The sequence below is a fragment of the Peromyscus maniculatus genome, chromosome 6, assembly GCF_049852395.1.
Source record: "Peromyscus maniculatus bairdii isolate BWxNUB_F1_BW_parent chromosome 6, HU_Pman_BW_mat_3.1, whole genome shotgun sequence".
Lineage (NCBI taxonomy): Eukaryota > Metazoa > Chordata > Mammalia > Rodentia > Cricetidae > Peromyscus > Peromyscus maniculatus.
In genome coordinates, this window is record NC_134857.1 from 70051336 (window position 1) to 70077224 (window position 25889).

At 50.1% G+C, this 25889-nt stretch overlaps 1 protein-coding gene across 4 annotated transcripts in view; it reads left to right on the forward strand.

Moving 5' to 3' along the window:
• Window positions 1-25889, forward strand: part of Kcnn3 (potassium calcium-activated channel subfamily N member 3) — a 145045-nt gene that overhangs the window by 80924 nt on the left and 38232 nt on the right. For all 4 annotated transcript variants that reach the window (XM_006976310.4, XM_042279395.2, XM_076574470.1 and 1 more), the window contains one exon: window positions 6377-6795. In XM_006976310.4, the coding sequence (XP_006976372.1) occupies window positions 6377-6795 (419 nt within the window). The remainder of the gene's footprint in view (window positions 1-6376; window positions 6796-25889) is intronic.

The following is a 25889-nucleotide window of genomic DNA, read 5'->3' on the forward strand; positions in this document are numbered from 1 at the left end:
TTCTATTGTTGTGAAGAGACACCATGACCATAGCAACTCTTGTAAAGGAAAACATCTAATTAGAGCTGGCGTACAGTTCAGAGGTTTAGTCCATCGTCATCATGGTGGGAAGCATGGCAGCACACAGGCAGACATGGTGCTGGAGGGGTAGCTGAGAGTTCTACAACTGGATCCGAAGGCAGCAGGCAGAGACTGAGACACACTTCCTCCAACAAGGCCACACCTCCTAATAGTGCCACTCCCCGTGAGCCTGTGGGGGCCACTTTCTTTCAAACCACCACAGGTTGTTTATTGCAGATTGGACTCACATTTGGGAATGGGGCAGCATCCTCCATGGCATGACATGTATCATCAGGCCTTTGTTAGTCATGGGCCTAGGAATGAATTTCCTGCAGGAGTTTCCATTCTGGATTCCTCATAAAGCAGTCATTGGCCCCTTACTCCTCATTCACCAAAAACTGGCTTCAAGCCACAATGTGCCAGCACCATGCCCGGCACTGTAAGTAAGCGAACCAGCCTGGGCCCTGTGCTGAGGAACTCATGCACCAAGGACACTCATCAGGTCGGAGGCACTGGCAGGACAGTACCACAGAATTCCGGCTTCTCTGAACAGGATGCATGTGCTGGTTAGTTTTCCCCAACTAAGCTAGAGTCATCTGGGAAAAGGGAATCTCAGTGGAGGAAATGCCTCCATTACACAGCCTGTAGGCAAGTCTGCAGGACATTCCTTGATTAATGATTGATGTGTCACAGTGGGGGGTGCCACCCCTGGGCAGGTGGTCCTCCATGGCTTCCCCTGATGATGGACTGTAACCTGTAAGCCAAATAAGCCCTTTTCTGCCCAGTTGTTTCTGGTCCTGATGCTTTATCGTAGTGACAGTGTCTTAGTTAGGGTTTCTATTGCTGTCAAGAGACAACATGGCCATGTCAACTCATAGAAAGGGAAACGTTTAATTGAGATGTCGGCTTACATTTTCAGAGCTTCAGTCCATTATCATCATGGTGGGACATGGTGCCGTGCAGGCAGACATGGTACTGGAGAAGCAGCTGAGAGTCCTACATCTTGCAGGCAACAGGAAGTGGTTGGTCTCACGGGGCATGACTTGAGCATATATGAGACCTCAAAGCCCACTCGCTCAGTGACACGCTTCTCCATCAAGGCCACACCTACCCCAACAAAGCGACATCCCCTAGTAGTGCCACTCCCTTTGGGGGCCGTTTTCTTTCAAACCACCACAGACAGAAGCCTAAAACAATGCCAGCTGGGGACCATTCTTCATCCACAGAGGAGGAAACAGGCAAGAGAGGGAAGATTGGCTGCCCAAAGTCATATAAGTGGCAGCATTTAGTAAACATCTCCTACATGCTAAGGTTGAGGTTAGGCATGGGCAGTAGCAGAGATCAAGGGAGCTGTAATCACTGGGTCCCAACCCTGGCCACACTTCAGTGTCACCTGTGGGGAACGATCCCAGCACCCAGGAGGCTGAGGTGGGAAGAGAGCAAGATCGAGCACAGCCTGAGCTACATAACAGACCTCCTATCAGAAACAAGAGTAAGAGCAATCCCAGGGTCAGCCCACCCCACTGCACAGAGACATCAGCCCTCCCCTCGCACAGATTCAGACGTCAGCCCCGGCCCCCTCCACAGACCCAGTCTCGGTCTGAGGATGGACCTCGGCATGGAGATGCTTTTCTTTCCTTTTTCCTCCCTCCCCCTCTCTTGTGCTATGCTCCCGTGGTGAAAGGCAAAGGGAATTTTAACAGGCTCCAAGTAGCTCTGATATGCAGCCACACTGACAGCCACTGGTCCAAGTGACAAGACAGACGAAAACGCAGTAAAGGCCAATAAATAGCTGGGACTTGTGATTGGCAGGGAATGAGCAGGAGGCTGAGAAGCTGCAGGGTGCATCTGCAGGAAGTGAGGTCACACTGCAGAGCTTGGCTCCAGGGGTAGAAAGCACAAGGCATAGGCTGTCCTGGGTAGGAGAGCCATGGATGTGCTGGGATGTGCTGGGATGTGCTGGGATGTGCTGGGATGTGCTGGGATGTGCCGGGATGTGCTGGGATGATGTGCTGGGATATGCTGGGATGTGCTGGGATGTGCTGGGATGATGTGCCGGGATGTGCTGGGATGGAGATGCCCGGCTCTGCAGCGCCGCCAAATCCTGCCATGGTGCCTGTCTAGCAGGTGCTCTCAGTCTGTAGCCTGAAATAGTTCTCCTTGTTCCTCTACTCCAAACAACCTCCCCCCAGTGCACACTGCTTGAAAATGCCCCAGCAGTCAGCTCTGTGATCCACCTACTTAGAGAAGAGTCGGTAGAGTGCAGAGGAACAGGGGAATTGTCCCGTAATGGAGACAGTCACACGGACTCAGAGAGTCTGATGCCTGGCTGTGGGAAGAAGCTTCCATCCAGCTCACCAGCCTCCGACTTAGACTACCCAGGACTGCCCCCATCTCCCTTGCATCAGGAAACTCAAGTACATAGGGCACCTGAGCACCGGTGGGACGCCGCCCCAGTCCAGCTCTTTCCTGTGGAGCTGTGGAGCTCAGGGGAGACCCCATCCTTCAGTTTAGATGATGGACCAGCTCGGTCCCCACCAGGCAATCAAAGGAATCTGTTACTCATTGCTTCAGTTCCTACTGCGTGAACCCAGTTACCATAGCAACCAAATGTGCTTCTTTATTACTGGATGGAAGGCTTTAATTTTGTATTTAAAGAGTTCGGCCAGATAGTCATGTTGCCATGACTCGGCTGTCGGACCGCAGTTAGGAGCAGACAGACGACGCCTTGGAATGGCCATAGATCTGTCTTTCTAATTGATGGATCTGGGTCTGGGAAAACCCAGGCTGCACCGGTCTGAGAGAAGAGAGGCTGCCCTGGTGCTGTGCTGGATCTTCCCCCGTTCCCAGATGACTCCCGATGAGAGGCCCTCCGCCAGGCGGTCTCATGGCGGGCGGCCTCTACTTCCCCTGCTGACCTTCATCGTCAGGCCTTGCTTGGCTGTGTTGCTCTGTTCCCAACAGACAGCAGGCCTTTAACACGGTTATGAGTTTCACATTCGTTACGGCCCGGTGTGGTCCCAGGACGGGAAGAGGGGGAAGCTGAGGCTCAGTGACCTTGGAGTCTGGTCCCCTCCACAGCCACCTCCTGTACCTCTCGGAGCAAGCATGCAAGGCCTGCCAGCCTGTCTGGAACTTGATCCCGTAGCATGCAAATGTCACAGGCAGACACTAAAAGCAAGAAGCACTCCCCCACCCCCCCACCCCCCCACACTGTCTACATCATGTGACTCACCTGCTTGCCTTCTATTTGTATCTGGTGTACCAGAGACTATTTGACTCTCAGGGTTTATTCTTGGAGGCCTCAGGCCCAGGCAACGTGAGTCTTCTCTTCCTCCTTGGATAAAGCGACTCATGGGAAGGCAGCGGAGAAGGGTGAAGGCCTGTGCTGGGGCCCAGACCTTGGAGGAGGTGGAGGCAGTCTGATGCAGGCAGAAGCAGGCGGGGAAGCAGGCTTAGTTCATCTAACCTTTGGCCAGCCCTCAACACAAAGTGCCGCCATCTTTTCTCCTTTGTGGATGTGGATTTGAGGTTAAACTCATCTTCCCCCAGCTCCCGCCACAGCATGGCGTCTTCCCCTCCCAGGCTGACTGTTCGCTGGCCTTTCTGAACCGGCCATCCAAGGCAGGATTCAGGGGTCACTCTCTGTTCACGATGTGCGAGTGGATGCCTGCCCTCCGCGGCTCTCTGCCCCAGAGCGCCAGCTGAGTTAGGCCACAAGACCTCCACCCTGGCTCTTCACTAAAGGCCAGCAGAGGCCATCCTGGAAGGCAGCAGTTCCCCGGAGCTCTGGGCAGGACACATGGGGGTACATGGCAGCAGGTGGCTGTCAGGGAGGGACATGGGGTGTGATGGGTACCTCCACTGCCCCGGCTATCACCTCGGCTGTAGGGAGGCCCCGGTGGCTCGGGACCTTCAAGGCTCCTCTGTTCGGAGAAGACTGAGTTTGCTGAAAGGCCAAAGTGCAGTTTCTGAACAGTCATCATGCACCGTGGGACCCCAGAGTGGGGCTTCTTCCTTGGGGACAAAGGCTGGGCCTTCCCCACATAATCTCAGCTGAGGACGGGCAAGGCAGATATCCAGGGAATGACTGCTGGAGTGGGTTCTCATGACCTGGCCCCAGGATTCAGAGCTTTGAAGAAGGTTGGTACTGGAAAGAAATGGAGATATAGCTGAACCCAGTCATCATTGTTTGGAAAGACCAAGATACTAACCTTTGTAAGGCTAAAAAACAACAGTCATAACTAATATGAACCATAGCTAATAGTTACCGCTTTGCTCATAATAGCGAATAGTGTGATAGGCGTTAGGCAGGGTTCACTGCACCTCGGCATACCATTGTGCACGGTCATGCAATGGGCCGTGGTAGCCTCTCTGGCTTGCTTGCAACAGATGTCACATCCCCGGATGAGAATGGAGGGGCAGCGAGGTTCAGTAACTCACCCAGGGTTACTGGACTGGTTAGTACTCAGGAGCCATGCAATGGATGTTCTATGCATTGCTCAAGAGTGCAGTGTGGACAGCAGACACTTCCTGCCCCTTCTGGGCTGGGGTCAGGAACCTGGCCGCCCTGTGAGCTCCATGATTCAGGAAACACCCCTCTTTATCAAGCCACACTTGCTGAGACTCAGAGATGTGGGGGTTTTGTGTTTGTTTTTCTCTTTTAAACACAAAAGCACTCTTAATCCCCCTTAGCACGAAATAACACGCAGAGGCCGGATCCTTCACGCTGCAAGGGAGCTTGGCCGGGCAGAGCAGAAAGAGACTGACCCACCGCTTGCCCCTCACGCTGTCCTCCTCCAGCAAAGCTCTCTGCTCCTAGGATTTGTGGGCGTTTGTCCACACACCAAACATGAGCACCAAAGGGATGCTTTGCAGTTTAACCCAGCTCTAACACTCTACTGGAAGTTCGCATTCGATGCCACTGGCTACTGGCCTGGTCCTTCAGCTCTGGCCCCACTTCCAAAGCCCACACGGGGCTGATTGACCAGCCGTGAGTTGGGGCTCCTGTGACCTGGGCCCTGGATTTGATTCATCTGCTGGAGCCAGGTGAAACATTTGCACAATTCTTCTTCAGGACGCTTCAGAGAATCCTGTTAGCAACAAGCTGGCATGGACTCGCAGGGCAGGAGAGTGGGAAGGAGCCCCCGGGGCTCCTATGGGTGTGCCGCCTTCCAGGTACCTCCATGTGTTCCGCTATCTAGAAGTCTCCAAACCTTGTCCTTGGGTTTTGCAGAAGCTCGTTGTGTGGCACACTCGATGAACTCTTTTGCCACTGATGCCACCCTGGGGAGGGTGGGACTGATAGCCACTCTCTTCCTAGCTCCCATCCCAACGTTGGCCAATGCTCCCCAGGCAATCACAGCGTGGTCATTCAGTCACGGCACAGGCATTCGGGAGATTTTGACTGTGCTGGCAATGGGGCTCAGTGACCAACAACACTGTGTGAAGGCCCGGGCTTAAACCCCAGCACTAAATAATATAGACAGGTGTGAACACCTTTAACCCCAGCACTTAGGAGCGGCAGAAGCAAGTAGATCTCTGTGAGTTCAAGGCCAGCCTAGTCCAAGAACAAAACTCAGGACTGCCAGAGCTACACAGTGAAATCCTGTCTCAAAACAAAACAAAACAAAACAAAACATAACAGCCCCCCCCCCCCCCGCAAAGACTCGTCATTTTTAAAGCTCATTGTGTGTGTGGTATGGGGTATGTGTGTTTGTATTTGTGGGTGTGTGTGGGTGTGTGTACATATGTGTGTATATGCATGTGGTGGTGGTGGTGGTGGTGGTGGTGGTGGTGGTGGTGGTGGTGGTGGGTGTTGCTGGGGATCAAACCCAGTGTCTTGTGTATGCTCTGCTGCACCCCAGCCCTCGCCAGGGGTTTTAGTAGCTCATGCCTCAGCCAAGTTGAAGACCAAATGTATTCTTTCTGATTAGAAATCTCAGTATCCAGCTTGTCATGCTGGCTTATTCTTGTAATCCCAGCAATGGAAAGGTTGAGGCAGGAGGATTTCTATGAGTTTGAGGCTAGCTGGCTACAGGGTGAGACTTTGTCTCAAACAGACAGACAGACAGGCAGACAGACATGACGGTATCCTAGGAAGCAACTTCCAGAGGAGGAGTGTGAGGTGCAGAGAGTGGGAGTCTTAGCCAAGATGTCAGCTGACCCAGGCAGGTCTCCACTCTCTGTGGGGCACTCACCACAGCTGACGAGCAGCCTGCCCCAGGTGGTCAGGCTAATGGGACCCCGTTAGCCTCTTCTGGGACATTCCTGCTCACCTGTCCTGGCCACACTAACGCACTCTCTGCTCCTCCAGCTCTTTGTGATCGACAATGGTGCAGATGACTGGCGGATAGCCATGACCTACGAGCGCATCCTCTACATCAGCCTGGAGATGCTGGTGTGTGCCATCCACCCCATTCCTGGAGAGTACAAGTTCTTCTGGACCGCACGCCTGGCCTTCTCCTATACCCCTTCTCGGGCAGAGGCTGATGTGGACATCATCCTGTCCATCCCCATGTTCCTGCGCCTGTACCTGATCGCCCGAGTCATGCTGCTACACAGCAAACTCTTCACTGATGCCTCATCCCGAAGCATTGGGGCCCTCAACAAGATCAATTTCAACACCAGATTCGTCATGAAGACACTCATGACCATCTGCCCTGGCACGGTGCTGCTGGTGTTCAGCATCTCTCTGTGGATCATCGCCGCCTGGACCGTGCGAGTCTGTGAAAGGTATTCCAGGGGGCCTCTGAACTTGGTACAGGGAAGGGAGGAGGAGCAGGGAGGCCCAGGTCTAAGGTCTGATGGAGGAGGCAGGAATGTTCTCACATACCTCAAAGGAGAAAATATGAATGAGAAGAGGGCAGAGCTGGCTTAGGATGTTGGAACACTGGAGCCCAGGTAAGCTGGAAAAATACACAGAACTGACTTTTGTTCTTTCTTTTAGAGCAATGTGTCAAGGCCTTCTGGTTATTTCTTCACCAGGAGTATTACCAATTTACAAGTTTTTGTTTGCTCTCCTCTTGGAGATTAATGATGCTTGCTGATGTTTAAAAAACTCCGAGAAGCCTGTTCATTTTTTGCTTAGTTCAAATTTCCTCATATAATTAGTTGTGGTGATATATTGTGTACCCTAATAAAGCTTGCCTGAAGATCAGAGAACAGAACAAGCCACTAGATTAAACATAGAGGCCAAGGAACGGTGGCACACACCTTTAATCTTAGCATTTGGAGGCAGAAGCAGAGATTCAGACGGATCGGGATCTGTGTGAGTTCAAAGCCACCCTGGACTACATGAGATTGACTCAGTCTAGGAGAGAAACAGAGCCAGGCAGTGGTGGCACACACCTTTAATCCCAGTACTGGGAAGCACACACACCTTTAATTCCAGGAAGCGATGGCTGGGCGGAGAAAGATATATAAGGCGTGAGGAGACAGGAGCTAAAGGCTTTGGGCAGAAGCGTCCCTTTCAGCTAGAGACTCTTTCAGGCTGAGGAGTTGGTGAGGTAAGAGGTGGTGGCTGTGGCTTGCTCTGCTTCTCTGATCTTCACACAAATTTTATTAGGGTACACAATATATCACCACAATTATTTTGCTCACAGATCTTTTTTTTTTTTTTTTTTTTTTCAATCACACATCACTACTAATATGTCTCTGCTCAAGGTTCGGTCCACAAATTGACAGTATCGGCCTCATTGGGGGACTTGTTAGAATACAAGGCCTGAACCCCAGAATTACTGACTCAGCACTGGCCTTCTAGAAGCTTCTCACCATGATTCATATGCACTTTAAAGTTGGATAGTCATGATGCTGGTGAAATAGATTCGGGAAAGATTTTAGGGGGCTGGTGATTCAGACCAATGATGGCAGGAAGGAACTTTGGCTTCCCTGAGACCCAGGGCTCTGTAGTGACCAGCCAGTTCTCAGAACAGTCACCCTTGTGGCTCCCCATTAGGACCAATACTACCTCCCTCCTCTACCCCTCAGGCCCTGTTGGAGACACCTGTCTTTCTCAAGCTGACACTGTATCTCATTCTAATCACATCTCATATTTAGAGTCCAAATCTAAGCAAGGGCTCTGGAGTCTGCCCGAGAAGCTGTAGCTTCCTCATTTTAAAGTAAAAGTCACTTGAAATGGAATAAAGCCGTGCTCCTGGGGGTACTTGAAATGGAATAAAGCCATGCTCCAGGGGTAGAGAACTTCTCTGTGTGGGAAGGCACGGAGAAAATCCGTGCTGCTTACACAGATCCCGGTAGTTGTCCTTAATACATCAGTACTTACGGCTGGCTGTCAGCTCTTCCGAGTGCCCATATCTGAGCAGATATAAAACAGGACAGGGAACTCTAGCAGAGTTGGCTTGAGTAGGCTCACATGGGAGCCATGAAATAAATTTCCCACTGTCTTTGGGGTGTTCAGTCTGTGAGTATGGCTTTCAGATTTCAGACTGAGACATTGTGTTGCCCAGAACATGGTCCTTAGAACGAGAGGGGGCAGCCTCTGAGAACCAGGCTGTGACTGTCCATTTTGGGGGACTCTGCTAGAGAGCCCAAAGCCACACCACTCGGCTCTCTAAAGCTCTACCACAGCTCAGCAGCTGAGCTTCTTCTCCAAGCAGGGATCCATACTAATCATTTCTTCCGGAACCTTCTCTGGCAAATACATTCCCGTGACAGAGAAAGTAGTGTTCTGTCTGCTTCCAACCCCAAACTCCTCAGGAGACTGTTTTGTTGTTTATTTGAGATAGGGTGGTCCAGGCTGGCCTTGAACTTGTGACCCCTCTGTTTCCATATTCCCTCCTCCTGCTTCCTCCTGCTGGGATGACAGATGTGTGCCACCTTGCTGGCTGTCATGTGGGACTCTCTGCTGAGGAATACCAGTCCCTCTGCCTCCCTGAGCTTCAGTAATGAATGAAGGAGAATGGTGCCTACTGTATGGATTTATTGTTCAAGTCAAGCAAGGCCCCCTTACAAACTGTACCTTGCCATGCGATGGCCGTCAGTTAACGGCATGCATCGCACAATCCCAGGTAACACAGGGACTTGGTGGTTGCCTTTTTTATAACCGGAAGAGACAGACTCCTACCAAATGCCCACTGATTCTCACCCTGCTTTCCTTTCTAATCTTCAGAAGCCAAGATTTCCAACAGTGGTAACTGAATTTGTATAGCCCTTGGGGGCACTTCAGGTTTTCCATGTTTGTGCCCCTTGTCTGGCATGCATTTCAGACAAACAGACAGCCTGAACATACAACCAGGTACCCACCAGGGAGTTGCATTGCTTATTGAAACTGTTGTAAGTGCGGCAACTCATTTATTCATTTTCAGAAGTCTTTGCATCATAGTTGCTATTTAATACCCTCCAAAGCTCCCAGGTCCAGGTTGGGTTAGTCTGGTTAGACAAGGTTAGCTTGCATCAAGATGGATGAGGCTGGGTTAGCCTGAGTTAGCCCAGGTTAAACAAGAGCAGCCCTTGTCAAGCCAGGTTAGCCTGTGCTGCTTCTCTGCAGATGTGGCTCAAGAGCCCCAGCTGAAGATCAGGAAACAAAGCGAGGCAGCCCCTGCCGTAGCCTGGCCTCTAGGGATAGGCTTTGTGATCTCAGCCTTTGGGGTGGGTTAGATGTGTGGTACCGAGCACAGGGACAGTACCCTGGCTCCTGCTTCTCCTCTGCTGGCTCTGTATCCCACACTCCATGCTATCCCAGCCTACCCAGACCCGAGGAGCCCCGACTGTCCTCACGTTAGGGTTGGCTGCTGGAAAGTAGCTGGTTTGAGGTCACAGGGCTCCCAAGTGTGCATCCAGAATGCAAGCCTGATTTCCGCCCCAAACTTCACATTTATCTTGTCAGCCCAGGCTGGATCCCGCAGGGACAGGAAATTGTGCTCCAGACTGTCCTAGTCATGTCCCCAGCCTGAGCTCTGAGGGCCACTGTGGTGACACAAAAAATACCGGACTTGCTGTTTGATCTTCTCTGATGTCAGTGTCCTTGATCACTCTGCTGTGCCATTTCCAGGGCTGACTTCATGTCCAGTGATGTCCCCATGTGTGTGCATATATGTGTACACGTGCATGTATGTCTGTGCAACTGTGTGTGTGTGTGTGTGTACTGGGCGTGCTCATGGGTACGTGTGTGGGTGTGCACGTACATTTGTGTGTGCCTGTGTGTGTGCATTGGATATTAGAGTGCACCTGCTCTGCCCTCTGTTGACTGGGGCACTCACTGCCTTCACCTGGCTGTGAAAATGCCATCTCTCCAGGGAGCTGCCTGACTCAGGGTCACACCCCTTACTCAAGGGCGGCAGGAACCCACTGACTGTCAGGGAAGAGTTTACAGAGCCCTTTACCTCCTAGAGCATAACTCTCTAGGGCCATCTAGGGGTCCCTAAGGGATCACCTGGGGTTTCTGTTACCATTGCACCCCGCCTAGCCTGTGCCCTGCTACCGTGTTGATCCTGAGAACCTCCCCATCCCCAAATTTCTGTCCCTACATCTCATGATCTTTGACTCTTGCCCAGAGTCTGGTCTATAGGGCCGTGAAAGCATGTACAGAACTCAAATAATCAGGCAGAACTCCCTTACAATGGCCAGCCAGTTTCTTTCAGAGCTGTAGGTGACCCTGTGCTTCCCAAGGTCAAACCATAAGAATGACTGGCTGAGACACTGAGACAGGGGACTGAAGAGTTGGGCCAGAGTGGGAGAGGGATGTGGAAAAGATGGCCTTGATGTCTCGCAGTTTGATCGGATGGTGACTCCGTCACCTTTGGGTTAGAGGGGGTAAGTGACTTGTCGAGGGCATTACGCACCATGACGGGTTCTAGAACCTGTTTTGGCTGCTGCCACCCAGACCAGGGTTTGCATATGGCCCAGGTGGCTTCCATGAGCTGAACTTGTCTCTAGCTGTATGCACACACTTCTGAAGTTGCTATGGAAATCCCTCTTCAGCAAGATGCGTTTTAGGAGTCATTTCTCCTATCTGGAGTTGGCTTTTATGGGCCAATAAATGTTTTTACATCTCCTGCCAAGGACAGACAGGCGTTAATAACGGTGCAGAGGGGCCCTGTGCTGGGAGAGCAACACCTGGTTGCCGGGAGGGCGGAGGGCGGTGGCGGTGGCGAGCTCGGCTTGTTTTGCCGGGACCCTAGAGAGGCATCCCCCCACTGCCTCTGAGACCTGACAGCTGCAGCACTCAGCATTCTCCAGGATTCTCTTGGCTGCATGCCCTCCTCCCACAGGCCTCCCAGGGCCACCCCAGGAACCTCCTCATTAAACACTGTCAAATGCCAGGCACCATCAGAAAGGAAACCGTGGAGGCCCCGGGTCCCAGGGCATCAGGCCGGGGAAGTCGGCTTTCCCCGCACACCCTGAGGAACTCTGGCAGCCCACACGTGTGTGTTTGTCTCCTTGGGAGGAGCAGAAAGGCCTCCAACGGCACTGACAAACACGGGGTGCGTCTTGCTTGCAAGTAAACCCTCCCTGTCGTCGTCGTCGTCGTCTTAAATGGCTGGACCCCTCTGGGTTCTTCCGCTCTGAGGCTCCCCAGTCTATACGGTTCCCTGCAGGCTGTCGGCCTCAGGGTCTCAGGCTTGTCAGCAGGTGTTTGATTTTGACTATGTGAATTTGAATTTTTTCATACATTTTAATGAAGAGTTTGATTCTAGAGATCTGGCCTCTAGAGCCCGAGAGAACCAGGCCGTTCTGGGGTTGGGGTTACAGCTCAGGGAAAAATACTTGCCTAGCATGCATGAGGCCCTAAGTTGATCCTCAGAACTGTGAAGGAGGAGGAGGAGGAAGAAGAGGAGGAGGAGGAGGGAGCAACCTATACTCTTGTTCTCTGTTAGTGACTAGTGAAGCTCCAAGGCAGGGGCAGAAGGGAACAGAGGGCCTGCGGCTTTGACTTGAAGAGAGCAGTGTGGAGCTTGTCTGCAGGATGAAGCTCATTGCGGGGAGTCCAGGAAGTCCCGACGCTGAGCTGAGCTGAGAAGATCTTGAAAGCATGGGGTTCGGGACTGTGGTTGTGAGGAGCCCTTTGGTGGGGTACAGATTCTAGTGTGGACCTGGTGCCAAAATCCCATGGGGGACTGTGTGGAAAATGATAAGAGCTTCTAGCCATAGCTATTTTATCTAAGATAACCGAAGCTTGCATTTAATATACAAGCATTCAACTTATTTTTGTTTGTTTGTTTGTTTTTCGAGACAGGGTTTCTCTGCGTAGTTTTGCGCCTTTCCTGGAGCTCACTTGGTAGCCCAGGCTGGCCTCGAACTCACAGCGATCCGCCTGCCTCTGCCTCCCGAGTGCTGGGATTAAAGGCGTGCGCCACCACCGCCCGGCGAATAAGATGTCAATTGTTTTTGTTTTTTGTTTTTTTTTTTTTTGGTGGTTCAACTTATTATATATACACACACACACATATATGTACATGTATGCACATACATGCACACGTAAAGGAGAGCAGTGTATGCTCAACATTTTTTACTGTTGGAAGTCTGTGATTTTAAATGTTTGTAAAATGGATGGTTGAGGGAGTCAGAGGATGGATGAAGCTCTCTCCTGGTCCTGCCTCTAGCTGGAGAAACGAGAAGTTGGTCTTCTGTAAGGCAGGAGTCAGTCAAGGTGGTCCTGCTGCCCAGCCAGGTCCTGCGGGGGCCCCGCTGCAGCATCAAGGAGGAGGCAAAGGAGGATGCAAAAGGATGCTAATGATGGGAAACCCGAAGAGCTCTGAGGAGACTGGCTATGCCTTGCGGTGCAGGAAAAGAACAGACTCTGTGTGAGGAAGACGGCAGAAGAGGAACGGAAACACATCTGGTTCGCATGCTCAGAGTTCCTGAAAGTCAAAATTGCTTCTCTAAAGGGGAAAATCCGCATTTGTGATGTTTTTTTTAAAAAGTAGAATGTAGAGGGCCAACGTTAAAGCTTTCTCCGAGGGCCAGTGAGAGGGCTGAGTGGATAAGGGTACTTACTGCCTGGTGACCCGAGTTAGTGTCCCAGAACTGATGTGGTGGGATGAGAACCAGATCGCACAGGTGTCCTCTGACCTTCATGGGCGGTGGCACTTGTCCTTCCTCCACAAACAAACAACAAATAAATAGTTTCCAAAGTTGTTTCAGAATCTAGAAGAGGTGAGTGAAAGGATGATTAGCTCAGAGATGGAGGCTACCCAACCCAGGTTTGGACAAAAGTATAATCAAAGATATACAGGAAGAAAACTTCTCCAGAATTGTCATGGGTAACAGATACTCAGACGGGGCAAATAAAAAGCACTACATTCTTTCCAATCAGAAGGGCGATAGGAACTACCTCTAGACATTACTTTTTCTGGAATTGTGTTAAATCATACAATTAGCCACCCGAGAGTCACATGAACAACACAGCTGTGTTTTCCTCAGATCCACTACGTTTGAAGAGTCAGTAGCACATCTTGACAGAGTTTGCAGTTGAGAGACCCACTCTGTCATTTGAATGAAGAAAAAAAAAGACTAACAATGAAGATCTTAGTAATAGACTAATGGGAAAGCCAGAGAGGTGGACAGAGTTATACTGTAAAAAATGAAATAAAGACATTTGTGCATGGTTGCCAAATTGAATTTTAAAGGAAAAGTAGTTTCTACAGAGTAGGTGCATGAAATAAAAACAGTAACTGAACCATAATTAGGGGACTGCAAATTGTTAGAAGTCTAAAATGGATGGGCTTGAAGGGTTTGGTTAAAAACATGTTGAATCCGTCATCTGATGTAGAGAATTTTAATCTCTAACACTTAAACTCAGTAATCAGAAAAATAGAGTTGAAATCATAATTTAAACGTTAAGGTTACCACAAGTAGGATTTAAAAATTTTTAAATTTATTTATTTATTTATTTTTATTTTATGTGTGGGTGTTTCACCGCTTGTGTGTCTGTGCAGTGCCCATGGAGGCCAGAAGAGGGCATCAGATTTACTGGAACTGGAGTCACAGACAGTTGTGAGCTGCCTCTTGGGTGCTGGGAATCAAACCTGGTCCTCTGGAAGAGCAGCCAGTGCTCTTAACCACTGAGCTGCTTCTCTGGCTCCCACAAATAGGACTTTAAAACCATATGATCAGGATAACAGTAGCATCACCTATAAGTTGTCCCCCACTCCCTAAATTGGTACCTTACCTGTGTGAGGCCTGGGGACTGTGACATTCCCATTTCACACAGGATGAAGCTGAGTCACGAGGCAGTTAAGCAACTGCACTTTCCAAATATCGGGTCCCACTGAGCTAAGATAGAAGAAACAAGGACTCAGGACCGGAAAATGTAAGAGCAGAAATGCAAAACCTGATGAGAGAGAGCCAAATCTAAAATTTATAATGATCAACATTAGTTGAGTTTACCTCCTCAATTAAAAGACAATGTCCCTCACTTTGATGAGATTTCAAAGCAAAAGTTGTTTTCATGCTATTTTAAGAAGAGGAAGCTAAAGCAAAGGGACCCAGAAAAAAGGACGAGTGAAGAGTTATTATGTTAATGCAAAACAGGGTGATGGAGCCAGGCTGACTGCACAGCACAGATTGTTATGTGCTTCAAAGGAACCATTTAACATTCTAGATAAGGGGGGCTGGAGAGATGGCTCATCAATTCAGAGCGCTGGCTGCTCTTCCAGAGGACCAGGGTTCCATTCCCAGTACTCCGGTTCCAAGATCTCTGACTTCCTCTTCTGCCTTTGCAGGCACCAGACCCACAAGTGGTGCATGGACATGCATGCAAGTCAAACACCAGTACACACGAAACAAAATAAAATAGTACTGATGAAAAAAAGATGAGGTTGAAAATCTGGGGGCTGGAGCGATGGCGTGGTGGTAAAGCTTGTCATGTGAGCTGAGGATCAGGTTGGATCCCCGGAACCCACGTAAAAGCCCGGTGGGTGTGATAGCCCACCTCTAATCTCATCGCTTAGGAAGTAGAGACAGGATCTCCCCGGCAAGCTAGCTAGACAGACGAGCCAAAACGGCAAGTTCCAAGTTTACTGAGAGACCCTGCCTCAATATATAAGGTGGAGATGGATTGAGGAAGACATCCAGCATCAGCTTTGGGCCTCCATATGTACACATGCACCTCCCTGCCTCCCCCACGCACACATGCACACACGCACACGTACACACACACTCATACATACACACATATAAAAAAATAAGAAAGAAAACCTGAAATACTAAAAGTTTTGATGGAGAACTATGTACTCAGATGAAAAGTACTCTTCACAGTTTTCATTGTTAAAAAGTGAAGGAGGATGGAGAGATGGCTCAGTGGTTAAGAGCACTTGCTTTCTTCCAGAATCCTAGATTCAAATCCCAGCACCCATGGCAGCTCACAACCGTCCATAACGCTGACACCCTCCTCTGGCCTCTGTGGACACCGCACACATGTGGTGCGTACACACAGGCAAAACACCGATACGTTTTTAAAAAAATAAATACATATTTTTTTAAAGTGAAGAAGGAAGCCAGGTATTGTAGCACATGTCAATGTACATTCTTCAGGAGGCTGAGGCAGGAGGATTGCCTTTAGTTTTTGGCCAGGGTTGCATATTGAGTACCAGGGCTATATACCAAGATCCTGTCTCAAAAGGCCAAGAAAAGGAGATGAAGAAGGAAAAGAAACTATATTAATTAGAAGATGAAACAAACCTTAGATAGAAAGCAGAATAAATTTTTTTTATTTTATTTTACAATACAATTCAGTTCTACATATCAGCCACGGATTCCCGTTTTCTCCCCTCTCCTGCCCCCCTCCTGCCCCCCTCCCCTTCCCCCCAGCCCACCTCCTATTCCCACCTCCTTCAGGGCAAAGCCTCCCCCGAGGACTGAGATCAACCTGGTAGACTCAGTCCAGTCAGGTCCAGTCCCCTCCTCCCAGGCCGAGCCTAGCGACCCTGCATAAGCCCCAGGTTTCAAACAGCCAACTCATGCAATGAGCACAGGCCCTGGTCCCACTGCCTGGATGCCTCCCAAACAGATCAAGTCAATCAACTGTCTCACCCATTCAGAGGGCCTGATCCAGTTGGGGGCCCCTCAGCCATTGGTTCATAGTTCATGTGTTTCCATTCGTTTGGCCATTTGTCCCTGTGCTTTATCCAACCTTGGTTTCAACAATTCTCGCTCATATAAACTCTCCTCTTTCTCTCTAATTAGACTCCCGGAGCTCTACCCGGGGCAGAATAAATTTATAATGAAGAAACAGGAACTAATGAATATTAAAAACAGGATTTACAAATCTGAAAGTTACCAAATTTAATCAATTTTTGCTGTATTGGAAAACAAAATTAGAAATTTTAAGGGAAAATAACGAGTGATTCACAGGACATTTTAATCAATAAATGAAAACAGCTTGACTCTTACAAGAGAAGCCAGAGAGGGGACTTTCTCTATGGATACTAAAATGTATTATAAAACAAAGAGTCATTAAGTCCCTTGGGCATTACTCATTACTAAAGAAACCAGTAGCGATAGATCGATGAATCGTAATGGAGAACCCTGAAATACATCCTGGTGTGAAAACCCAATCATGGAGGAAGAAAACCAATTAGGAAGCAATAGATTATTCTATAAACGTTCATGGGGAAATTGGAAGCTTGGATGAAATATCAAATTGGCACACCACCTCTCACCAGCCGCCAAAATAAATTCCAGGTAGATTAAAGAGTCAGATAGAAGAGAAGAAATATGAACAGGAGCCAGAAATCAAAGTGAATATTTAATCAATCCTGGGGTGAAAAGTAGTGTTAGACAGACCATCTCAGAAGAGAAGAACCATAAAGGGAAGGAGGCGTGTTTGATTATGCCATAAATACAATTTAAGATTTCTCTCCTTTAAAAAAAATATAGAAGCCAGGGCTGGAGGGATGGCTCAGTGGTTAAGAGCACTGGCTGCTCTTCCCGAGGACCTGGGTTCAATTCCCAGGACCACATGGTGGCTCACAGCCATTTCTAACTCCAGTTCCAGGGCATCTGATGCCCCCTTTGGCTTCTATAGGCACTAGGCATGTAAGTGGTACACAGACATACATGAAGGCAAACTACACCCCACTGTACACACACACAGATAGATAGATAGATAGATAGATAGATAGATAGATAGATAGATAGATCAAAAGTGAAAAAAAATCTATTTAAAAGCAAATGTTACTCAAAAAAAAATATTGGCAACAAATGTGATCAGAGGGAAATATCTCATTGTCCAAAGCGGTCCTGGGAATCGGTCGGTTTACTTCCCCACTGAAGGCAGCCACAACAGAGAATTAGAGGAAGTCTCCAAAGTGGAGTATACAGTGTGCCGGTCACTAACCAGAGAGCCATGAGTTTTCTGCAAGGAAAACATCACGGAGCACATCATGAAGCTCTGACTTGGTGCTGCTAAGGTCTTCCTGTTGATGGTGGGGTGAGGCTGTGTCCTACTCTGAAAGGGAGTTAGCACCGTCTTTCTGGAAACAGGCTTGTTGGAAAGCCCTGGCAGGTTTATAGCTTTAACCCTAGAAAGTTCCTTGAATGGAAATAAACTGACATCAGAAGTCTTCAATATAATGATGTTTATGACATCAAAGAATCAGAAATGAAGTGAACATCTAGGATTTAACTGCTGACATAAAGAGGCTGGAGAGATGGCTCAGCAGTTAAGAGCACTGGCTCCTTTTCCAGAGGACCTGGGTTTAGTTCCCAGCACCCACTCAGCTGCTGACAACTGTCTGGAACGCCGGTTCAGGGAATCCGATGCCTTCTTCTGGCTTCTCTGGACACCGCATGCACATAGTGTGCTTACATACAGGCAGACGAAACACCCATACAGTTAAAATAAAAACAGAATCTTTTAAAGAATGTTTAAATAAGGTATAGCACATGCTTACAGTGAGTTCATAGGCAACAATGTTTAAAAGTCAGTCTTTTAATGATTATATTAATGTAGTCTTATGTAAGATCTGGGGAAGGAGCACAGACTGACCCTGCACAGCACGCCACCACCCACCTCTTACAGGCGAGCCACATGCACAGAAATGCTGGGGAACACATGTCAATAGCAAGCTCTTTTCTCCACGGGATGTAATAGAACTTTTTTTGTTAGATGTATTGTGTTTTTACTAGACTGTGTCTATGTGTAAGAAATGGGTTTGGGCTCACAAAGTCTTTCAGGAGGGTGTAGATGTGCCAAGGCAGGCAGGCAGGCTGGCGCGCGCGCACACACACACACACACACACACACACACACACACACACACACACACACTCAGTAGTGGGCCTGTGTCTGCATCCTTATCCCTAAGGCAAAGTGATGCAGCGCTTCACATTGTCTGGTGGACAGGTCAACCTGAAGAGCATGTTGATAAGCAGCATGCCATCTTGAGCACCAGGGGCAACCTTGTGCACATATATTAAATTTCTGGCAAGTGACTGGTTAAAAAAGTGTTTTGTTTTGTTTTTTCTTCCCAGAGCTGAGGACCGAACCCAGGGCCTTGCGCTTGCTAGGCAAGGGCTCTACCACTGAGCTAAATCCCCAACCCCCTAAAAAAGTTTTTTTTTTAAATGATGTTTTGTTTTGTTTAACCCTTTGACAGAAAAGACAGTGCAATTGGTTTACAATTTCCACACTATATACGAATTTTTAACCGAGAGAGGCGGCTGGCTTTGACAATGTTGACAAGCCCCTCATTTCCCCCTCTGCATGAATTCTAGTGTCTTATGGACAGGGCTTGGGAAGCAGGGTCTGGTCGGGCTTCGTAGTTTTCATATTTAACTCCTTGAAAGTGCCCTTGAAGTTCCTTCTTGAAGATTCCCCTTCCTGTCTAGCAGCCGATGGCCTTAGAGACAGGCGGGATGGTAAAGAGCCTTGTGGGTCCTCTTGCTGGAGCCTCCCTGGGAATGACTGTGTCCTGGGCTTGTGACACCATGGTGTGTGTGTGGGGGGGGGGGGGGTCTCCCAGATGCTGCCTGGTGCCTTGTTTGGTGGGAAGGCCTGGGAATACAGCAAGTTAGGGTGCATTCAAAAATCACAGAAAAAGAGGCAGTGGTCTTGCAAGGAGGGTGGAGAAATGTAAGGCAGGTGATTCTCTGTCCTCTGTCCCCTCATCTGAGCTGTGCGGCCTGGGTGAGAACAGCACCTGCCTGGCCACAGGGGCCGCTGCGCCCAAATCTCCCCCAAGCCTGGAACAGAGTCTTCTAGGGTGCTGCCATGCCCAGGTTCAGTGGGCTGCCGCCCGGGTGACTTCACCACCGGGCCACTGGTCCCCGGGCCACATCCCTAGCGGCACTAGAGTTCTGATCTCAAGTGCCTGCCTTGTGTCTCCCCCATCCTCACTTTTTTCACAGCTGAGTTTCTCTTTCTGTTATTTCTGATTCACATTTTTTTTCTTGCTTTTCCTTTTCCATTCACAGTATGTTTCTGCTTTTTGACACTTAAACAGCAAAACTGTTTATTTGTGGCTATTTTCTTCATATTTTTATTTATGTTAAATGTACATTAATTATAAATTGCATTACAGTTAAGGGACGGCATCTCTTAGAAGAGTCTAGAAATGGAAATCAGGAAGATTTCCTAACAATGGCAACTCTGAGCTCTGGGTACAGGATAGCTCCTGAGGAGTGAGCCTTGTAAGAATGCCCCCCCCCCAGCCCCTGAGGAGTGAGCCTTGCAGGAACGCAACCCCCAGCCCCTGAGGAGTGAGCCTTGCTGGAGCGGCACCCCCCCCCCCCACCCCTGTCAGTGTACTGGGAAGCAGTACCTGTCCCAACAATTACTACGGTGGCCTGTGGTGCTTAAGCTGGACTCTCTTCAGCAATGACACTTTGCTAAAGAGAAGGGGGTTGCTAGCCCCCCCCACCACCACCACCCGGGTAATGATCCCCTGTCACTCTGCTAAGAACGGATCCAGCCACAGTCAAGAGGTTGCATTGTTCTTACAGTGAATGCTGAGGACATTCTGGTACGTTGAGAAGGCCCAGCAGAAGGCCGCGTCCAAAGCTTTCCAAGGTGGGGAATCCTTGGATGGTGAGGGAAGAAGGAAGGGGAAGGGATGAGTTCCATGACCAAAATAACCCATGTCCATCTCCCAGCGGATGTTAGTCCAGACACGAAATCTGCCTTCTGCCCACCTTCCCATGTTCAACCCTTGGTTGCTCTGTTTGGTGCTTGAGCCCCGCCCCATGCCCTGCCCCGCCATCTGAGTCACAGGGACGCCTGTCACCGTCACCAGTGCCTTACTGATGAGCAAGAAAACCTCTCAGAGAACAGGGGAGCCCACGGCAGCAGGCCGAGCAAGGGACGCAAGTGACTTAGAGGAGCTTTCATCCTAATACACCCCTGTGCCTGGTGAGGAGCGGTGACCGTGTGTCCCCATGCACTGGCGTCCCAGGCATCGGGTCTGTGCTCGGACCCTCACATTGCCCTGAACTCTCTCTGCATCTCTATTTTTAACTCTTGTTTTTCTCAGGAGTTTTTTTTTTCTTTTTTTTTTTTATATCAGTTTTCATTTTTGTTTTTGACTCTGACGAAGAACTTACAATAGCTTAGACAAAGTAATAAAGTTTTCTTGGGCAAAAGAAATTGGGGAAAGGGTCAGTCCAAGCAAGACGGGCACCCGACAACATCTGGGACAGAGACTCCTCCCTTGCTGCCCTACTGTGCTGGAGACGTGACTTCTTCACACAGTTCCAGAAGGCTGCTGGGGCTCCAGCCATCACACCTTCCTTTTAGCCAGCAGAAAAAGAATGTATTTCTGCTTTTTATGGATGCATGCCCCCACCCCTGGTCATTCCTGGGGCTTGGGAAATGGAGTCTTCATCACTTATGTTCATACTCACTCCAGGTTCACGAAGATGGGCGACTGGGCCACATCTCCAAGGTCAACATCGTTAGTTACCCCACGCCCATGCCCATGCCTACCCCACCCAAGCTTCCATGAAGGGTTTCAAGCTCTGTGGTTCTTGTCCGTAATTCCCTTCAAATTCACCTTTCTCCGCACCTGCTGGTACCGATCCCAGCTGCTGTTTCCCTGTCTATAGAAGCTTCTAGTTCTGCTACACTTCAGTGTTCCCAACAGAAGATTAATTCATATTCCTTAACTTAGAGTCTTCCAGCTTCCACTGCCCAAGCCCAGTAACCCAGGATAAGCCAGCTGAGTCCTTGCGGTGAGTGATAGCAATAACCCTCACGTCTCCTCATGGGAGCTTTATTGCTCACAGTGAAAATCATAGCCCTGGAGAGAGGCAGCCTGGGCCCAAGCTGCCAGGGTGGTACCGACACCCATGAGGTCCCGGAGGCAGAGGCAGGGAGGTTGTGGGTTCCAGCCAGCCTGGACTGTGTAATAAGACCCTGTCTTTAAAAACAGAAGAAACGGCCGGGCGGTGGTGGCGCACGCCTTTAATCCCAGCACTCGGGAGGCAGAGCCAGGCGGATCTCTGTGAGTTCGAGGCCAGCCTGGGCTACCAAGTGAGCTCCAGGAAAGGCGCAAAGCTACACAGAGAAACCCTGTCTCGAAAAACCAAAAAAAAAAAAAATAAATAAATAAAAACAGAAGAAACAGGAAAGGGCCACTGAGATGGCTCAATGGGAAAGGGGGCTTGCCGTCAAGCCTGACCCCCTGCCTGGTAGACGGTAAAAAGCTGGAAACGGGGGCTGGAGAGATGGCTCAGCCGTTAAAGGCTAGGCTCACAACCAAAACTATAAAAAAGCTGGAAATGGAGTCCAGTGAGTTGTCTTCTAACCATCATCCTTCAAACGTGCTGTGACTGTACACATATGCACGAAAACACACACACACACACACACACACACACACACACGCGCACACACACGCACACACACACGCACGCACGCACACGCATACACATGTATGTGTATGAACACACATATACACATACACATGCATGTGTATACACACACACACACACACACACACACACGCACGCACATGCACGCACACACACACATTCAGGAGAGGGCAGGAAGGGGAGGAAATAGAAAGGAGAAAGAGAAAAGAAGAGACCGGAACAAAGAGAGGCAATGAGAAAAGGAAAGGAGGGGGAAGTGGGAGGGAAGAGAGCTAGCCTGGGCTCGTTGTGTCACAGAGCAGGGACCCACGGTGACCCTCAGTTCAGTGCCCGGGACTGTGGTTGGCTCTTGACCAGCCCCTGGGCCTTCCGGTGTTCCTGGTCTGCAGGAACGGGGTGTTCCTGGTCTGCAGGAATGGGGGTTGAGCTTACTCTCTAGGTGGTTCCAGAAACCAGCAGAGCCCAAAGCAGCCCACGTGCTTCTCTGCCTCTCCTGACCCACAGGGCGAGGGGCAAGATGGAAACAGAGGGATCCCATCTGTGCAGGAGGGTGTGGGGACTCCCTGAGGGGAGGCCTGAGACCTGGGGCCGTTGGCTGCCTGCTGCCTGCGGCTGGGGACTAGATAGCTAGCAGGGGAGAGAGCATACTGTGAGGAATGAATTAGGTTTGTCTTGCAGTTTGAGCCAACTGCTTATTTTATGATTTCTTGAGGGCATGCTGTCTGGTGTCTCAAAAAAATTATGATTGGTGTGACTTAAAAAAACAACAACAACAATAGTGATTTTCAGAGGAGACCCACTTCCCATACGGGAGCGCAGATGGAAATGGCCCACTGTTCTCTGGGGAGGGGGGACTGTGATTGGATAGACTTTTTCTGAGACAATGCAAACCAAAACCAGCACCTATGTTGCCAAAATGACAGAGTTAAATAAATGCTGTGGCTGACTGGTTAGTAGCTTTTAATTATTATTTTGTCAAATGTAACAGACATGGTTCTCCTTAGCGGCATTCTTAATGTGTTTTGCTCTTGTTTACAATTTATATTAGGATTTTATGTAGGGAAGAGACCTATCGTGAGGCTGTCCATTATTTCAGAAATTAGACTATGGTTTCCTGTGACTATCAGCCTGTCACTGTGGGACCCGCTTGTCAGAGTGCTCCACAGAGAGGGTGCTGGGACCCGGAAGTCTGAGGAGGAGAAGGGGCCGATGCTCCCTGGTGCTGGCTGCAGGCTCTGCTCTACCCTAACTTCTCACGGTGGTCGATGGTTGCTGCAGGTCACCCCCCACTTCTCTGATGGAAGAGTTGGGGCCCTCCCATCGTGGTTGAAGTCCTATGCCGTTGCCTCTGGTGGCTGTCCGTGGGTCACCTCACAAGGGCTGCCAGACCCTGCCCTCGCAGGAGCTGGGCATGGCTCCAGAACAGACGAGGGGTGCCGTCCTGTCTCCCGGCCCTCCTGTTTCCTTTGTCATTTCCCAGTACTCTGTGAAGGGGGCTGGGCAGAGTCGCCCTCCCACTTTAGAGATGCGGAGGCTTGGGGAGGTGTATAAGGCAGGTTCGGACTTGGCTTGGGTCCCCTGGCAACCAGGTGTGGTATCCTGTGTGTCGCTCCGGCCCAGACTCTCAGAGCCCTGGGTACCTAGGCCAACAAGCAAATAGATGTCAGGTGTGGGTGATGACTGAGGCCATCTATGCTTTGGAATATAATTCTGAATCTGTGAAAGCCAGTGGAGAATCAGGCCATTGCTCAAAGGGTGTTTAATAAAAATCACTAGTCAGCCATCACCATCATCTTCCTTAATGACACCTCATCCCCAGTTGGAGCAGACAGGACAGAAACAAAACAGAGGGGGCTTTGCAGGGAGCTACCACCCAGCTGGCTTCTGGCTAGGCTTCCTCCATCTGCCTGGCTGGCACACCTGGCAGCCTCACTGCCTTCGCCCTGGGGTTCCCCAGCTCCAGCATCCCCCTTCCTGTGCATCTCCTTTGTTCCCTGCCTCTCTGCTCTCATCTGAGGGTTCCCAGTCCTAGGAGGTGTCAGAGGTGGGCTGTAGTTTTCAGGCAACATTTTTGTTGCCTAGCAACATGTCACAAGCACCTTCTTCTGAGAGGCTGCTTCCTCCAGAACAGCTGGGGCCAGGGACCCTGGGACCAAGGAATCCTGAGGCCTCCCTGGGGTGAGGGAGGGATGAAGAGGAGGGAAAGGAGGGGGACAGACAGACAGACAGACAGACAGACAGACTTGCATAACTCTGAGGGTAGTCATTCCTACTCTTCAGTGGTTTTGTGGCCAGAGTCCTCTCTACTGTCCTGTCATGGATCCCAGATGATGGTCAGTGTCCAAGTCCTGGCTTGGGAGCCATCAGAGGAAGCCATTTACTGGAGGCAAGACCAGCCTGAGGGTCCCCGCCTGACCTGGCCCCTGGCATTGTCTTGTTTCCTGAGATGCCATAGGCCTCCTGGCTTCTGCCTGTGTAGCCAGCCCAGCTCCAGGTGCTCTGGGAGTGGGAAGGAAGATAGAGAAGGAGGCACAGTGTGATTTAAACATGAAACAGGGACCAGGGAGATGGCTCAGTGGGTAAAGACAGCTGCCACCAAGCCACCAAGCCTGAGTGTGATCATGCGCTGATTCGAGACAAGGCTTCCATGAATCTGTCTTCTCAAAGATGGCCTTGAAGAGCCAAGGGTACTGCAGATGGTCACTCACTGCCCGGCCTGATCTGCCCTGCCGGTGTGGGCTGCTGAGTGAAGGCAGACGGTGCTCCAAAGGTCACAGCCACAGACCTGCCCTTCATCTAGATGAGGACACGAGGCCCCTGGTGATAGGTACCATGAGGGACAGATTTCACACCTTCCCTCTTGGCCCTGCAGCTGACAGAAATCTCCGTGGTTCATCTCATCTTTGTCTTGCCCCTCATTTTCCTCCAGCAAGCCCCTCTCAGTTCGAGAGACAGGAAAAGGGAATTCTAACGCTGGTAGCTTTCACCCCACGTGGTCAAGAGGCCCAAGGCGGTGGCCTGAGCTCCAGCAAGGAACACTGCATCCAGAGGCTGCTCTTATGGGTCATGGGGCACGCCGTCTTTGAGGACTTGAAAGTCTATCCAGCAAGAAAACTCCTCTTGAGGGGAAAAGTTGAGTGCCATGGCCTGTCTCTATCCTTTTCTTCGCAAGTACTAAGCTTCATGTTTGAGTTGTGTTCCAGAACCTTCCAGTTAATCATGCCAACTAAAGTTTCAGGGACTTGGCAGTGTGGGAGAGTGGACTGGAGCTAGCTCCTAAGAACCTGCTACCTGCTACACCTGGCCATCCTTTTCTTGGAAACATGTGATGCCCAGGCCTGTGGAAACATTTTAGAAGGAGATTCTGTGGTCAGGGAGCCCGATGCCTCGTCCTTAGATGAGGACCAAGGCGAGCTCTGTCCTTGGCCTGGCCTGCAGTCCTTGGCTCTGCAATGACCCTTTTCTCCATGGCTTTCTAATGGCTGCGAACTCAGCCAGCTGGAATCCTCCCATCTCCCCTGGCTTCCAGGGTTCCTCCTCAGCACCCACTGCTCCATGGCAGGGGAGGTTTCCCACCCAAAGCTCTCACACCTCTCCCTTAGGTAAATGAGCAAGGAAACTCTTTTCAAGGCATCCCTCCTTCTGTTCCTATTTGTTCTTGGCCACAGAGTGATCCCCACCTCCCTCCCACTCTAACCCTGTCTAGGTGAGAAATTTGCTTGCCCAGCTGCCTGCTTTTCATTCTCTGAGGAGAAAACCCCCTTCTTTCCTTTAGGGCTCCATCCAGGACCAGGATCTCTGCAGTAGTCCCTTCCAGGGGGTGCCATTGAAGCCTTTGTGAATGTCCTTTCCTGGGGCTGTACATAACCTACAAGGCTGAACAGGGAAACCCTAGCTCTTAATTACAAGAGCCCTTTTCACAGAGATCCAGGCTCAGAAGCCAGAAGGGGGGAAGGCCCCAGCAACCTCTTCACCCAACTTCCCTGGGCCTTTGTTTTCTTGGAGGCATCATGTGGCCAAGCACAGGGCTGTGAGCTCAGGCAAATGTAAGCTTACAC